This window comes from Anoplophora glabripennis, unplaced genomic scaffold (genome assembly GCF_000390285.2).
Source record: "Anoplophora glabripennis isolate ALB-LARVAE unplaced genomic scaffold, Agla_2.0 scaffold860, whole genome shotgun sequence".
NCBI classification, from domain to species: domain Eukaryota; kingdom Metazoa; phylum Arthropoda; class Insecta; order Coleoptera; family Cerambycidae; genus Anoplophora; species Anoplophora glabripennis.
This window is the reverse complement of record NW_019417034.1, coordinates 61,555-76,900: the sequence shown is the minus strand read 5'-3', so window position 1 is coordinate 76,900 and position 15,346 is coordinate 61,555. Positions and strand designations below refer to the sequence as shown.

The 15,346-nt window shown below is 34.9% G+C and overlaps 1 protein-coding gene across 2 annotated transcripts in view; it reads left to right on the top strand.

The window, feature by feature from the left end:
• The window catches only part of LOC108913650, a 118,065-nt gene extending 103,401 nt beyond the window's left edge, over positions 1-14,664 (top strand). For both annotated transcript variants that reach the window (XM_018719231.2, XM_018719230.1), the window contains exons 2-5: positions 7,051-7,546; positions 7,638-7,912; positions 9,373-9,626; positions 12,992-14,664. In XM_018719231.2, the coding sequence (XP_018574747.1) occupies positions 7,075-7,546; positions 7,638-7,912; positions 9,373-9,626; positions 12,992-13,802 (1,812 nt within the window). In that variant the 5' untranslated portion in view covers positions 7,051-7,074 and the 3' untranslated portion in view covers positions 13,803-14,664. The remainder of the gene's footprint in view (positions 1-7,050; positions 7,547-7,637; positions 7,913-9,372; positions 9,627-12,991) is intronic.
• Positions 14,665-15,346: the final 682 nt, after the last annotated feature.

Sequence of the window (15,346 nt, the reverse complement as noted above, 5' to 3'; positions counted from 1 at the left end):
AATGCTAGCATCTCTAATAATAATCGACCGCGGATTTTCATTAAAATAGTTAAGAATTATTTGGTTTATTGGAAGCACACGATTAAGACGTTGGTTGGGAATTTTACTTACACTTCCAGTTCCATCAAAAACTCTAGTAATAGTCGTAACTGTAAAAAAAATAGTAACAATAATAATAATTTGAATAATACTAATATTCAAATAATGCATGTATTTCGTAAATAAATCTTCAGTTGGTTTAAAAAATTAAGGTTTAATTTTCTGCAACACCCTGTATTCTATCACAACAAAAATAGGTATAGTAGGGTTTTAGATGGTCCTGAATAAGAATCCGTTGAATTTTTTGTCGAAAAAAAATCGCTAATATTACTTCTCGTTTTTTCTTCCTATAAAACGCGTCTCAGTTGGCCATGGCTTAGACCACGACAATACCGAAATTAACATTCTACTCCTTTTTCTGAGATCTATCAAACAAAAAAAAGTTGAAACAAATCGGTCAACAAATAATAATTTTACATGGGTGGCTAATGCTTAAATGGGACACACTGTATATATTTCATAATTTTCATTATGAAAACATAAATGTTTCATAATATACGATTCTAAATCATGAAAAAAAATGTACAGATGTGAGCATCATTCGTTTTTGAAAAAAATACTGACAGAAAAAATCTACGACTAGGCCATGGGCTAATCCATATTTTTGCGAAAGTATAATTATACAGGGTTCTTCACGGTAAGTGGCCTATTAAACTTTTTAGAGGAACCAAAGACAATATGACTGAAATTTTGTTTACGGGGGATATCAATGAAAATCCGGTTATATCGGAAGTAGCTGTCAACTTCGTTACTTTAAATGGAACACCCTATATATTAATGTATTGTGCAAAACCGTACTTATCTTATCAACTTCGACGTCACCTGTTACATAGGTGTTGTATAACAATGAAAAAGTAATATTAACGGTCGGTAGAAGGAATCACAAAAAACAAGCACTTAGGTAGGAAATTCTGGAAGGAAGCCTAAATAGTCGAAGATAGGTAGTTGAAGTGCGAACAGTGTGGAGATCGGCAGTAAGACGATCGGCGGGCAGTGTGACAAAGTAGTGTAAAATTAAGTGTTTAACCGGTATTAGTTAGCAGGTAATATTCTCTAAGTACTTTGTTGTAAATTGTTCTATGTAATCTTATGATTGTGATGGTTATAGATGTTTCATGATAATAATTCTTTGTATGTTTAGCTTCCGTTGCTTTATGCTCAAGGCCATATATTTTTTTAAGGTAAAATTGTTATAGTTATTATTAACGATTGCTCATTATTTATTTCATGTTAAAAATATATGTATTGTCCTGATTGCCAGACATTACAATAACGACTTCTTTGTTTCACAGCTAACTTGTTTTTGCCACGATTACGTTATACGTAAAATATAGATGTTTCATGATAATAATTCTGTGTATGTTTAGCCTTCATTGTCTTATGCTCAGGGGCGTATATTTTTCCAAGATAAAATTGTTACAATTATTATTGGAGATTGTTCATTATTTGTTACATGTTGAAATATGTATATATTGTCGTGTCTGCCCGGATATTGCAAAACAACTTCTTTGTTTCACATTTAACTTGTTTTACCACGATTACGTTGTTCTTTGATTTCTTGTGCTCACTTTATGTCATACGTATGTAAGAGCTTTGTTGAATTTACTAACATTTTCACCCATGATTATTATTATTATTATTGTTGTTGTTCCCCTGAAATCTCAACTATAGCTGGATAGCCTCCCGTATTATGGGACTCCAGTACCTTCCCTATTATTATTGCTATTATTATCACTATTGTTGTTGTTGTTGTTGTTGCTATTATTGTTACTAAAACCTCTTCAGTTTTACTTGGAAGTGTGTATGTCAGACTTGAGTGAGATGATATTTAGTGAGAAATTAAATAAGTCCAGTTTTAATTATCATTAGCAAAGGTTCTTAATGTATGCCTTTGGTTAGTGGTTGTTTTGTATTTATATTTGGGTGGTAAGAGCAACGATCGTGGGTTTCTCTGCCATGCTCTTTCCCCACAGGAGCTCTAGGTGAGCCTGGCACTCTCCTTTTATGTTTAATGGTTGTTATTGTTTTTGTTGTTCTTTCTATTTGTCACATGTTTAATTTGAATTGTATGTAAATAAAGGTTAGGTGTATTTACTCTGCTTTTGTTTGATATAATTAAACCATACATCCCCTCTACAAAGTTAGTAGCCAGTGCCTATTGGTCAATATAAAAATAGATACACACAACGTAGGTATTCCTTATGACGATCACATGTTTTTGGCCACAACTACGTTTACTTATTTTTTATCGAACCTAGGGTTGTTATACTACAGTATTATCGACAAGATAAATTAAAATAAGTCAAAAATGTTAAAGCTTCCCTGTACCTAAATCTAACCGTTTTCGAGATGTTCGTCATTTTACACAAAATTTGTAGATGCAGGCGTTTCGAAAATTTCTTATATCTTTCTATATACAAGGTATCCCAAAAGTATGGATACCCCAGAATAACTCGGAAGTAAAGGGCTATACGGAAAAACCGAGGGAAAAACGTTTCATACAAAAGTTTCAGGATTTTTTCCGGGCTGTTCAATGATGACCTTGACAACAATATGAAGAGATAAATTTATTTTAGAGATCCTTTTTGAATTTTTAGCGATTTTTCCTTTGAGCAGAGATTGCTGTCCTTATCAACGATATTAGATTGTTTACTAGATATTGAAAGCACATCGATTGTTTTTTTTGTGGTAGGTATCGGACGGGAGGGTATCGGAACTATGAACCAGTAGCGCACCCAAAAAAAAAAAATTAAAGTTATTTAGAATGGTTAGCTGTGTATTTACTAAATAGTACTGTATATACCCGTGAGAACTGTCCGAATATTAATTTATGGATACATTTACTTATCCATTAGTCATTTTCTGTGGTATAGCTGTTGTCTGCCCCTGTTCTCTTCCCTGGGAAACAAATAACAAATGTTTGTAAATATAAGGTCGATAGTTCTTATTATTTAAAAATATACGCTTATTTACGCAGGATCACAATCATCTCTATTTGAATCCGGACCCCCGATTTTTTCTGATTGTGCTACTGCATGATTTAGCCTCATATTTTTGTGTTCACCAGGAAATGAATGCATTATTCGTTTCTAATTACCTCGCGATGTAAAATAAAGAACGGTGCGAAGTGGCGAACGAGTTTCTCGATGGCCGGACCGCATAGAAAAGGCGCACATTTAGAAAGTGCACCCAATACGCGCGGCCGCTTGAACTCGTCAGAGTCAAGGCTACATTTTCACCAGGGTGGACCTTGCCCATCGCTGGTCAGCAGTGTGACCATCTCAAGGTCGGACCACCGCTCCTGCTGTTCCATCGGTGTTGCCGATTTTCATGAAATACGTAAATGAATTTATTGTAGGGCTTTTCACAGTATATAATTTCATAGCAACATTTGTTTTTGTAGATGAAGTAGCAATTGATGTGCAATTATAAGCGGTTCTAAAGAAGGAGGAGTATCCCGCTGCTTGGGCTTTAAGTTCAAGGTTACTGACTTTGTAAAGAAAGAACGATAAACTAAAAAACAAAATTAAGTGATTTAAATTCACTTGATTTTAGTAATGAAGAAGAAATTATCATATTCAGAATGGAAATAGAATGCAAGAAAATAATGAACTGGATCAAATAAATGAATACTTAATTGAAAGAAAACGTTGCAATAATAGGATTTCTATATACAACTGCGTTGTATGCTTTCGGGTTTAATATCACTCTTCGAAATGTTTTCGCGATTATTTCTTACCAGATTGGAAAGAACGCGGACAGAATCAACAACAGCGCATGCATCATGGTCAACTGCCCTGCGTTACCCGCAATAAGCTGTTTCACTGGTCCGGTCCCCGACCTGATTGACCCTTCCGCTCGGGGATAGGAAACGGACGTTCACACTAATCCCGGAGCCCGCAGCAGGACACTGCACACTTAACAACAATGACGTAACTGTAGACGTGCGAATGGCGAATCACACCATATTTAAAATCCAAGCGACAGACGAAAAAAACACCCCGTGCCCACAGTATAGGTTCTTTTCCAATTCGGGCGATGTTATTAACTTTTGCTTGTTATAACTATTGGAATGGCCATATAATGAATTATTTACTTTACAAACCTGATTGTTTTAGCATTTATTCCCTCGAGGATTCTCAAATAAGCCTGATATTCTAGCAACAGGTATAAAAGTTTCGTCATAATCAATTAAATATTTTCCAGTAAAATTTTTAGCAACTAAACGGACTTTATATTTCAATTGTTTTCCATATTCATCATTTTTAATTGTAAGTACCCATTTGCAATCAACAATGGTTTTATCTACTAGACGGGGTAATAGAGACCACATAATATCATTACATAAGTGGTTCTATCTTGTGGTTTATTGACATATCAGTTTTGTTTGTACAGGTATACCTATTGTTGAGGAATGATTACCAAATTCTCTCTCTCTCTCGCTCGGTCTGTGTAAAAGCTCCTAAATAGTCTTCTCTGTTAATCCCGTTCGTGGATCAGGGTGGTTTTGTTTGAATTAAAAAATTATTAATTAATATCTCGTTCAGCAAAAATACCTTTAGGTTTGTTGTTCTTCATATAACATTGTAATTGTGTATATGAGGTAGAATAAACCTCTGCGTTTTGTTTGAGTTTGAAGTAAACTCAAGATCATCTACCATACAAACAAAGTTACAGTCCACAAAACACCGAAGGATTTACGAAAGGAACCGGCCATAGGGACATAGTGGTTCCCCAAATACTTATTGCTCGTTTAATTTTAAAATCCTCAAAAAGTACGAAGATTATTTCATAAATACGTATGTATATTTTATTATTTTATTAGCTCACATCTTTTTATTCTTTTTTGAGGTATTAAGCTAAATCAAACAAATCCTATCAAATGAAGTCTATTAATTATTAATTAGACAAGCCGACAAAATAAAAAAATCGTGTGTTTTTGAAATGTGACCCCTACCTATCTGTAGTAAAATTTGCCGCTGACAAAAGAAAATTTTCTGACTTATGGATTCTTCCCTACCTACACACCCTCAAAAATTCAAAATACGGATGAATAGAGGGATTACTCATGTCCAAACAATTTTCGGAATCGGCGAATTTTACTAAAGACAGGTAGGTTGGATGGCCAGTTTGGATTTTTTGAATTATTGGAGAGAATTGAGGGTGTGTGGGGGAGAATCCATAAATCAGAAATTTTTCTTTTTATTATCTAAAGATAGGTGGGTTGGATGGTTAGTTTGGATTTTTTTAATTTTTGAGGGGAATTGAGGGTGTGTGGGGGACAAAAATTTTTCTTTTATCATTTTCGCATTCACTGGAAAATTTTACTAAAGATAGGTGGGTTGGACGGTTAGTTTGGATTTTTTTAATTTTTGGGGAGAATTGAGGGTGTGTGGGGAAGAATCCATAGGCCAGATTTTTTTTTATCGTTTTCGGATCACACCATTTTTTTTGTCGGCCTGTGTTATTTAAACATTTTAATTTATTTCGAATAACTATTTTTTAATAAATGTGTATTCAGTTGTAGTGTGCTGTGGTGTAATAAAATATTATTCAGGATATAACAGAATGTATCAAATATAAGGAATGTTTTCTCCGCCCAAATTTATAAATATATATTTGCTTATACAGTTGTGTTTTACTTTAATATGTATTTGATTTGTTTATTGGCGGTCTTTGTGCCCTTAATGTGTAGTCTCGTTCAAAATCAAATTCTAATGTTATCAAAACTGCATATTTATTTTCCAATATTGTGTGCTGACATACAAACAATCTGAGTAAAGTAGGTGCTGTAATAATAACTATGGATAGTAGAATATTTTCTGTTTATAATCAATTACTCCCCATTTGTGTAACAGTCTGAGGATTTAAGTGGCTTTGTAACAATCAATAAAATGAAAGCTACATAATAATAACATATAATAGGTACCTACACAGTTTTTTTAGCAACAAATTGATCGAAAATTTTAAATTAAAAGTAATTTTCCATTTAAACATATTTTAGAAGAACAATTTCATTATAATTTTAATAATTGAGCAGTTTACTCTTGCATTTAATCAAAGAATAAAAAACACACCAAAGAAATGAGACAACCCCCAGATCCAAAGTCAAGGGCTGTGCGGAAGGGGATTATACTTGAAAAAACGCGGACAAACACCCATTACCCATCGACATTGCCAGTGCCGACGCCAGGGATCGAACCCGGACCAGAATAGGAAGTCTGACCGAGAAATGCTTACCACCGCATGCTCGACCGACTACGTCTATTTACCGTGGTGAAAATAAGTCGGCTAATTCTGCTGATATTGTGTATCTTGTAAAAATATATCAATGTCCACAGTTTTTTTAAGAAAATATTACCCGATTCCCTTATTGGCACTACTTTATTCTTACCGGTTATTCGTTTTTTTTTTTCAGGAGATACCTACCTACATACTATTAACACCCCCATTTTTAAGAAACAGGGTGATAAAGTTTTCAGAGAAGTATCGTATCTACAAATTTAATGACTAATAATTTCTTATGAATCTCATTCATGGCTCTTTTGCATAAATTAAATGTCTGATTGGTAGATTTTTGTTAAGAATATGCTTGTTTTTTAATAACAAATGTATCGCAATTTGCAAAAGAATAGGTACCTAATTACAAAGTTTGTACACGAGTGTTTGTTACAGATTATAAATTCTGTACAGATGTACGAATTAATTCTTCAGGAATAAAAAATACTCTTTATTAAATCAACTTTACAAAAGATGACAGATTATCTCAATATCAATAACAACATATTTTTTTTCATAGAAACAGCATCAATCAGCCATCTTGACAAAACATAAAAATAAACTTAATTTCTAGCACTCAGTGGTTTAGTTACTCTTACACAACTTACATAATATAATATAATGTAATATAATACAATATAATATAATAGTAATAAATCATATTTGTTGCAGAAATGAAAATCAAGTGATGTTAAAATGGCTGCAACCGATAGTCAGATCACAGTGGCAGCCGCACGCTGGGCTGAGGAGGGTAGTTATCTGCGCGAATTTGTCTCGAAACATCGCCTACCGGCTGTGGTTAAGATAATCAAGGGTCAGTATGGCGGCCTAGGGGTACCTACTTTGCCCAGCCCGGGCTTGCAGTCTACGGCGTTGCTCGTGTCAGCCGGAAAGCGCCAGAAAATCATCGCACAAGCAGTGAAGATCAAAGAGGGACGGAGGCTCGTGTGCGTGGGGCCACGATTGGTTGTTCCGGACACTTACGCCGGTTACTTCGAATTGCTGAGCGAGGAGGGAAGAGCGGTGCGATGCATCGAAAGTGTGGCGGAGTTGGCCCGCCGCCGACCTGAAGAGGGATGTCTCGTACGAGAAACTATTCGCGGGGTGCAAGCTAAGACTGAAACAAATGGGTCTGTTACGCCAGAGGGCGCCAGAACCATACCAGCAGGTAAATTAATCACACACACGTTCTATAACATTTCCCGAAAAGATGGTATTTTGTGTCTTGCTATGAATTTTGATTATCCGTAACGTTTCAGGTGAAATACTAGTCCCCACCGGCGACGCCACACTTCCTGGTTCCAAGGGTCGCTATCTGAAGTGCCTGGACAGCAAAGGCGACACTATCCTTTTGGGTATGGAACAGCGCGGTAAATTTTCTGCACTGGCCCGCGAGGACAATATCAGTGGGGTTCACACCGCCAAAAACCTTTTGAGCAAACGTCTGCCTCTCACTGTCAGATTAGTGCACGGTACAGCTCCCAGAGGCCTCAAAAGCCCCAACCACTTTGTACCCGAGCTCAGGCTTTTATCGGTTAGTCCTATCCCATAATAAAAATAACAGTAAAAATGACAAGACTTTAACAAAAGTTTTTGTAGTATCTTTATTCTTTTCAATGACGTACTATAATTTCCATCTACTTTATTTTTAGAGGCATGCATCTTGTAGAGATCTTGCCCTGTTTTTCGAAACCAACCATCATCAACAACGAAATTCTTTCACGTTCACTTAGTTCACCCGTAACAAAGTTTGAACAGCGATCTTAATAAGTACCTAATGTCACTATTGACTACATCTGACAATCAAAATTTGCAAAAACGATAGCAAACCCAATTACCTTTTCGGGTAGCCGTGACGAAAAATGTAAACAGTCGACTCTTATTTTTTTGTTTTATTCAACATTTAAAAAACAATCAATCGATCGTAGACCCACCAAACCATATATCATTGTAATCGTTTGAGAGAGAATCTGTTTTTCTTTTAAATGTTAAAACAGGGCGGTCCATCTAAAACAAAATGCCAACAACGCCGTATCTCTAAAAATAAACCTAGAGTATCAATGTTTGCATAAAATAATAGCACTATCTGTTATTTTTACTAGAATTTAAATACACTCCTACATTAATTAAATTCGATATCTCCCCAACTCTTCTTTTTAGAATTTCCACCCCTAACTATACCTACTTACTTTTGATTGTAAATTAAGCTACAAAACTTAAATTGAAAATGTAAAGCACATTCCAAAACAAGAAGAAAATATATATTAATGATATCCTATATTGAGGGTTTCCTGCCAGAAGGGCGTATCAACCTATGTACATACAACTTTCTGCCAGGTTAATCGAGGTAATAATTGTTCATACGACCAAGAAAAGTATTGTGTGGTGCTGTTATTGGTGTGGTAGATACGACCTTTTGTCGCGACAAACTTATGGTATTGGGTATCAAAGTTAGCTCATAAACCCAAAATGGCACTTTTTGTGGATACGTCCTTTTGGCAGGAAACCCTCGATATGATATACATGGTGTTATGTACAATAAATTCAACAGACAATTATTTGAGTGATTTCAAGACAAAAGGTCATATAAACATTGGTCCGCAGATGTTTCGTTTTCTTTCAAGATACAAGGTGTTAAACTTTTGCAAGAAAATTGCTATTTCGTAAATATCTTAAATATCCTTTACCCAATTTTGTTGTAATTTGGCAGTATTACTTGTAGTGGTCAGTTCAGTGGCATCCCGAGCGGTACCTTAACGAATATTTTCGACAAAAAAAGTACGCCACTGACTTTTTTGTAACTTTCCAACCCAATGACCAATGTTTATATGAACTTTTTGTCTTGAAATCGCTCAAATAATCGTCTGTTGAATTGATTGTACATACTTAATTAACACCCCGTATATCAAAACAAAAGGTTTCTATATTTATCGCGGAATTATTGTTTAAATTTATAAATTTCACAGACATCAATTTGGCACTAACTTTTGACAGATTTTCGAGGAAGAACACGTGTTCGCCCTGCCTCTCCAAAAGGAGACACAGAGCGTGACTGCGCTTCCCCTGGCTGCTCCGTTGAAATTGCTACGTACACGCAACGAAGAACAATTACGGGGTATGGCTGAATTCAGCCGACTGGTTGAAAAATGCACCAAACTGACGGGTGACGTAGTCGACAGGATCCAAGTGTTGGACGGAAAGTTGGGCGAGTCAAAGAAGCAGTCATCCACGCAAGAACTGAAAAATGGGTAGGCCTCACGTATACATTTATTTGCATATTTCAATTGTAAGGGCAGTACGACAACAAACAAATTATTATACAGGGTATTTCTGAAGGGAGGCTTGTAATATTAAGAACTGCCTGTTGTATCAAAAAAAATATCTTGACATCAAAATATGATTTATTAAAATATTCAAAAATTCCGATGAAATCGAGTGTTTTAGAAATTTTACTAGTTAATTTTATTCACAATAATTGTTCTTCCATTTCATTCCAACAACGAATTTAGTTTCAAATAATCTTATCCCAGAGATGGATAAATCGAAAATAACTGTAAAATAACTGAGTGGTGATGCCTTTATCATTCATTTGAAAACAAAAGCGTTTTTAGCATTCGGAGGATATCACCACTTGGTGGTAGCACTGAATGGCCTTTCTGAAAACAGCCTAATACTGTACCTTTCCCAAAAACAGTGTAAGGGATTTTTTTTAAAGTTATTTTTAAATACCGAGCGATCCAGAATTGATTGAAGCTGACGTAACACGTAAATGTTACCAAAGATATTAAAATTTACTTAGAGACATCTGTGCTTCCCGTGTGTGCCTGCTATTGTATTTATTTGTGTTCGCCGATTGTGTTTTTATTTGAATTTATCGTTAACCTTCTAAATAATCAGTGTTTTTCGACGCTTATCATCTGTTAATTGTTAGTTTTGTGGTGAGAAAGCAAATACTGATGGTTTCTTCGATATAAAGTAGGTATTCCAATTGTTTTGGTTGAGAAAATGGTCTTTTCGTTGGAAGACGATAAATTTATTGTAGAGGCCTACTTTCGGAGTGGTCAATGAGATGAAAATGAATGGAATTATTCAATCCATTCATGTTTTTTGGAATTCCAGGAAGAGTTTCCTAATCATGAAGCCGCATATTATTATAATATTTCTGCTCCGCATGTTCAGAGTTTGGTGACACGATTCAGAAATACTGCAGTGTTTGTAAAGGGAAGTCACCTGGAAAAAAGTGAGTCTTTTACATATCAGTACCGTAGATGCGGGTTACTTGAGCGCGTTGTGGTAACTTGAGACACAAAATCGTTTTCTCAGAAATGTTTTGCCCGCTCTCTATCAATCGAAAGTTGAGAAACAAAAAAGTACCTATGTATTCTGCAGGCTTCTCTGGCTTATTATGACCCATAATACTTCTAGCAAGTGCCCACTTATGCGAAAAAAAATATTGAAAAAAGGTGAGAATAATGTTTTTTTTTTAACTCTTACTACTTTCTCTTACCCTTGACAACTGGTTTGGGTTACCGAGTTACAACTTGTTGCATTTGATTTCCTAGTCATTCTGCTTAATTGTACCATAACCTCAACCTGGTGGATCATGGTTTCGATGGTGAAAAAAATATTAAACGGTGACGATGTCGGTTTTAGGGTTATTTGAGACAATGCCTAATAAGTATCGTAGAACGTTGGGTCAGCGGAAATATCGTGATTACACCAAATATACCTTGCAAAATGCCATAAATGAAGTAAGGAGTACAGTAGTAGTAGTACATGTCGATCAGAGGAGCTGCTGAAATATATAATATATAATGAAGATGAAAATAGTCCACAAGATAATGTGATAAATGCAACAAATGTGATACTAAATGAAACTCCTGATAAGACTGCATTCAAAAATTTAAATATTGGAGACTTTATAATAGCCGCAGTGAAATCCACAAAAGGCTGTAAGCGAAGATTTGCAGGAAAAATAATTTCCAACACTCCAGTAATGTGTTCATTTTTAAAAAAAGTACAAAAATGAAAAACACGTGAGAGGTGCAATAACTTTCAGTGAAGGACATTTACGTATTCTTAGAATCTAATTAATGTTACCTAATATTCGGTACCAAAGAATATTCATTTTTAGTTGTTATAGAGACAGAAATGTTAAGTTTTTTTAAATTTTGTACGTTTACATACCCTTATATGAATAAATAACTTTTTTAAAAACAATAAACCCGTCTCAAGTAACCTTTTCTTAACACATACTTGAAATAAATGTGTAAATACATAGGGTTTTTCGAGTAACCCGAAAGATAGGGTAGGTAACTTGAGACACCGACATTTTATTTTTTTTTGCCGAAAATATTGGAGTTAAGTTATAATTATTATGTGCAATCGATAGAGGGAGGTATTTTGCATAAATTCCTAATTTTTGCAAATAAATTAATTGCCCTTTAAATATTCCATAAACAATTTTGTTTAAAAGGTATACTCGAGTAACCCACATCTACGGTATTTAAAAATATTAATTATAGGAATCTCATACGGTTCAGTACACAGAGCTGTAAAAATATTACATTTACATCCATATAAAGTAAATCACTGTCAATGTTACCAACTACAATGAGTGAAAATAATAGGAGAGCGGCACACAAAAATAGCGGCACCGTCAATCATTCTGGATCTCTGTACAGTCTAAGATATGAGTGTTGTAAAAATTTGTCCCTTAGTGTTTTACATACTTTTCTCAATGTCAGTGGTTTTTGCATACTTAATTATTACATTGTATACAAAATTGTATTTGCAACAAAAAAAAAATCCTCTAGGTACATGTTTCTTGGAAATGAAAATTTTATAGTTATTCTCTATTTATTCAATTTATTGTCAATTTATTTTAGACTGCAAATAACAAGTACTGGAAAACTTCTCGTTTAGTGAATAAAATGGAAGAGAAAAATACCTTGTGTTAGGTGCACAATTATGGAAAACGCGTCGATTTTTACTGGACTGTTAAAATTATATTTATATAACAAAAATGCCAGACGTTAATAAAAAAGAGAAATTTTCAGTTTATAATATCTAATAATTTTAACTATTGATGTATAAACTTCCTGTACAAGTGTTGAATGAGAAGGCGAATGTGGTAATTTGAGAATTACAATAAATGGTTAAAATTATCCTCGTTTCTCTGAATAAAGCTTAGCGTCTCCAGTATTCTATACGGGATTATGAATCCCTTCTGGTGTGAATGCAATTCTTTTACGTAACTCTTCAGTTACCTGAACTTAGGTCTTCGAAATATTTGTCCCCATGTCCCCACAGGTAGAAATCACATGGATTTAGGTATGGTAATCGGTCGCACTGTAAGCTATAAATTTCCCATGTGCAAAATGGATGCATGTGGTTATATAGTCCTTTAAAATTAAAATTCATCTTTTGACGCCCTCTATGATATACAATTGTATATGAAGCTTCCTTCATTAAATAGCGATAGAATTTAAATCACTGTGATATAAATTTTCTAAACACAACTATTATTCTTTAAATAAAAAATTAATAAGGCTTGTCATATATAGTATTATTAAAATGTCACAGGTGCTTTGTATTTTATTCTCCATTTCAGGTACCAATTAAGACGCAGTGCATCCTCAGACTCGGCAAACCATCGTAATAAACATTCCCACCATAAACGAGATGAGAACAGAATTCCAGTCCACTCGAAGGATTATGATGAGATAGACCAAATATACGATTATGTACGCGGTTTCGCACCATTACCTAAAAATATCCGGTCACCATTTTCTGATCCTTCTCCATCAATAACAACATCCCACAGCTCCATTCCGTCTCATCCGGTCTCGGATCTGACCAAACCGGAGCCACCTCCCATAGAAACCATTCCGACAAAAAAGTTACAAGCTGAGAAGAGAAATAGAAAATCCGCTTCTTCCGTCATTAAAGAGACGCCGCCTAAAGCACACCCTCATGTGGAAAAAACTCCTCCCGGATTACCTAAGTTATATGTTAAAAATGGCCATTCACAACGAAGCAGGTTGCTGCGACAGAAGTCTGCATCGCCTATGAAGGAAACTCCTCCAAGTCCCATATCTAAATCTGGTTCTCCCCTCTTCAATATTCGGTACAAGTCTTTGACTAACCTCCAGCAAGCCATGGAACTAGACGGCACATTAGACTCCAGTAATTCCGGAGGCCGTGCATCGGGAGACTCGGGAGGCCAGAAACAACCAGAAAAGAGGTCCAGAAAGATTTCTAGACCTCGAAGTTTGACAAACTTGGTGTGGGAAATCAGGGAACATCCCGATATCTCTATGCCCGTCACAGAGAAAAAGAAGATTGATCCAGCGGCCATAATATATAAGAAACATTCGAAATATTCCGTCAACAGTCAGCGGCGTGGTACGCTTTATTTATAATTTTTACAATTTTTGGGAGGAGATGTACCCTCAGCTTAGCTGTTTGTGATTCTGTGTAGTGTAAGTTTTTAAGAAATTTTTTCGTTTTTAAGACTTGTGATTTTTAATTTTAGTGTATTTTTATTCAAATTGGACGGTTGATGGTAGCCCTTCAAAATGATTCCAAAAAGTATATACTCGTACACACACCGTCGTTGATAACGCAAAAGGGTGTAAGCACCAAAAGCGCTAGTTGAGTAATTTCTAATTTCTCGGGAAAGCAACGTAAAGAAAAATCGTTAATAGCGAATTTTTTGGTATGTGTGAATGTATGATGTATAGCGTAGTACTAATCGCGTAAAAACAGGTGAATATGTACGCTTTTATTACCTTATTTAAAAAGAGTCTGGTCGATTTTCTTTTTGTTGCTTTGTTGCAAATTTGCAGGATCAATGGTGATGTGTGTGCATGTACACTATATCGATATACTGTGCTTTTTGTTCAGCGTATTTAAATGTTTTGACTGAATATTTTGTTGTTGAATGTTTCATTGTTTTGTTGCTGTTTTCGCTGGAACAGTTTCAGTGAAAATTTGAGATATTCACAAAATAACTTAATAGGATGTGGTTATGATTTTGACTAAGGTAGTTTTTAATGGATACTTACCTGTACCAGTACTGCGGTCATAAAAAAATAAAGTAAGTAATATATTTGTGAATGTTCAATGGCTGATATTTATAAAAATAACGGAAAGGAATTCAAATTATTAAAATCTGAAAATTTGTTTATGGAAATATCAACTAGCTTAAACGGGGGCAAAGTTGCGTAATCGGGGGACCAACATTATGCCTCTAAAAAATCAAAGCCAACATGATTAGTTTTCGAAATATTTGAAAAAAAACGAAATTTTGGAAATCCGTTTTTGTTTCATTTCAGCCTTGTTTGAGGTGATATTGAAAAAAGAAGAACACTTTCTCATGGCCACTTTTTGCCCTCTATCGAATGGCATAATCAACTTAATTTTTTTAAATACTACCCTGGAACTTTTATTACATTTTTTGCAAACCTTCATGACTCCTAATATGTACTAGTGTACTGCCTCAACCCGAACCAGATTCAGACGTTTTGTCTCGAAAAATTCATCTCCAGTGTATTCGTTCCAAATTTATCTAAATTTTCTATTTAGATTTCTTTGTTTATTGAATTATCGTACACTGTGAAATCCATCTATTTAAACATTATTAGAATTTTATTCCCCTGTCCATAGTTATTTCTAGGCTTCCGGAGTGCTCAAAATTCAAACAAATTACGATCTTTTTTGTTCAGGATGTTCATACAAATACATCAGACGTGCTCTTTCACAGTTGCGGTTACAGATACCTGTAATAAATTCTGATAATATTACGCTGATCTTCATTTTCAACCTTTCCCAAAACGAAAATGTTCTTGAACATTTACTGGAATTTTTAAAAAAATATATATCATTGCCCCAGTCCTCCCATAATATACATGGTGTAACTTTGAGTGGGGGTCATATTTATACAGAGGCTTCCCTTGACCTTTAG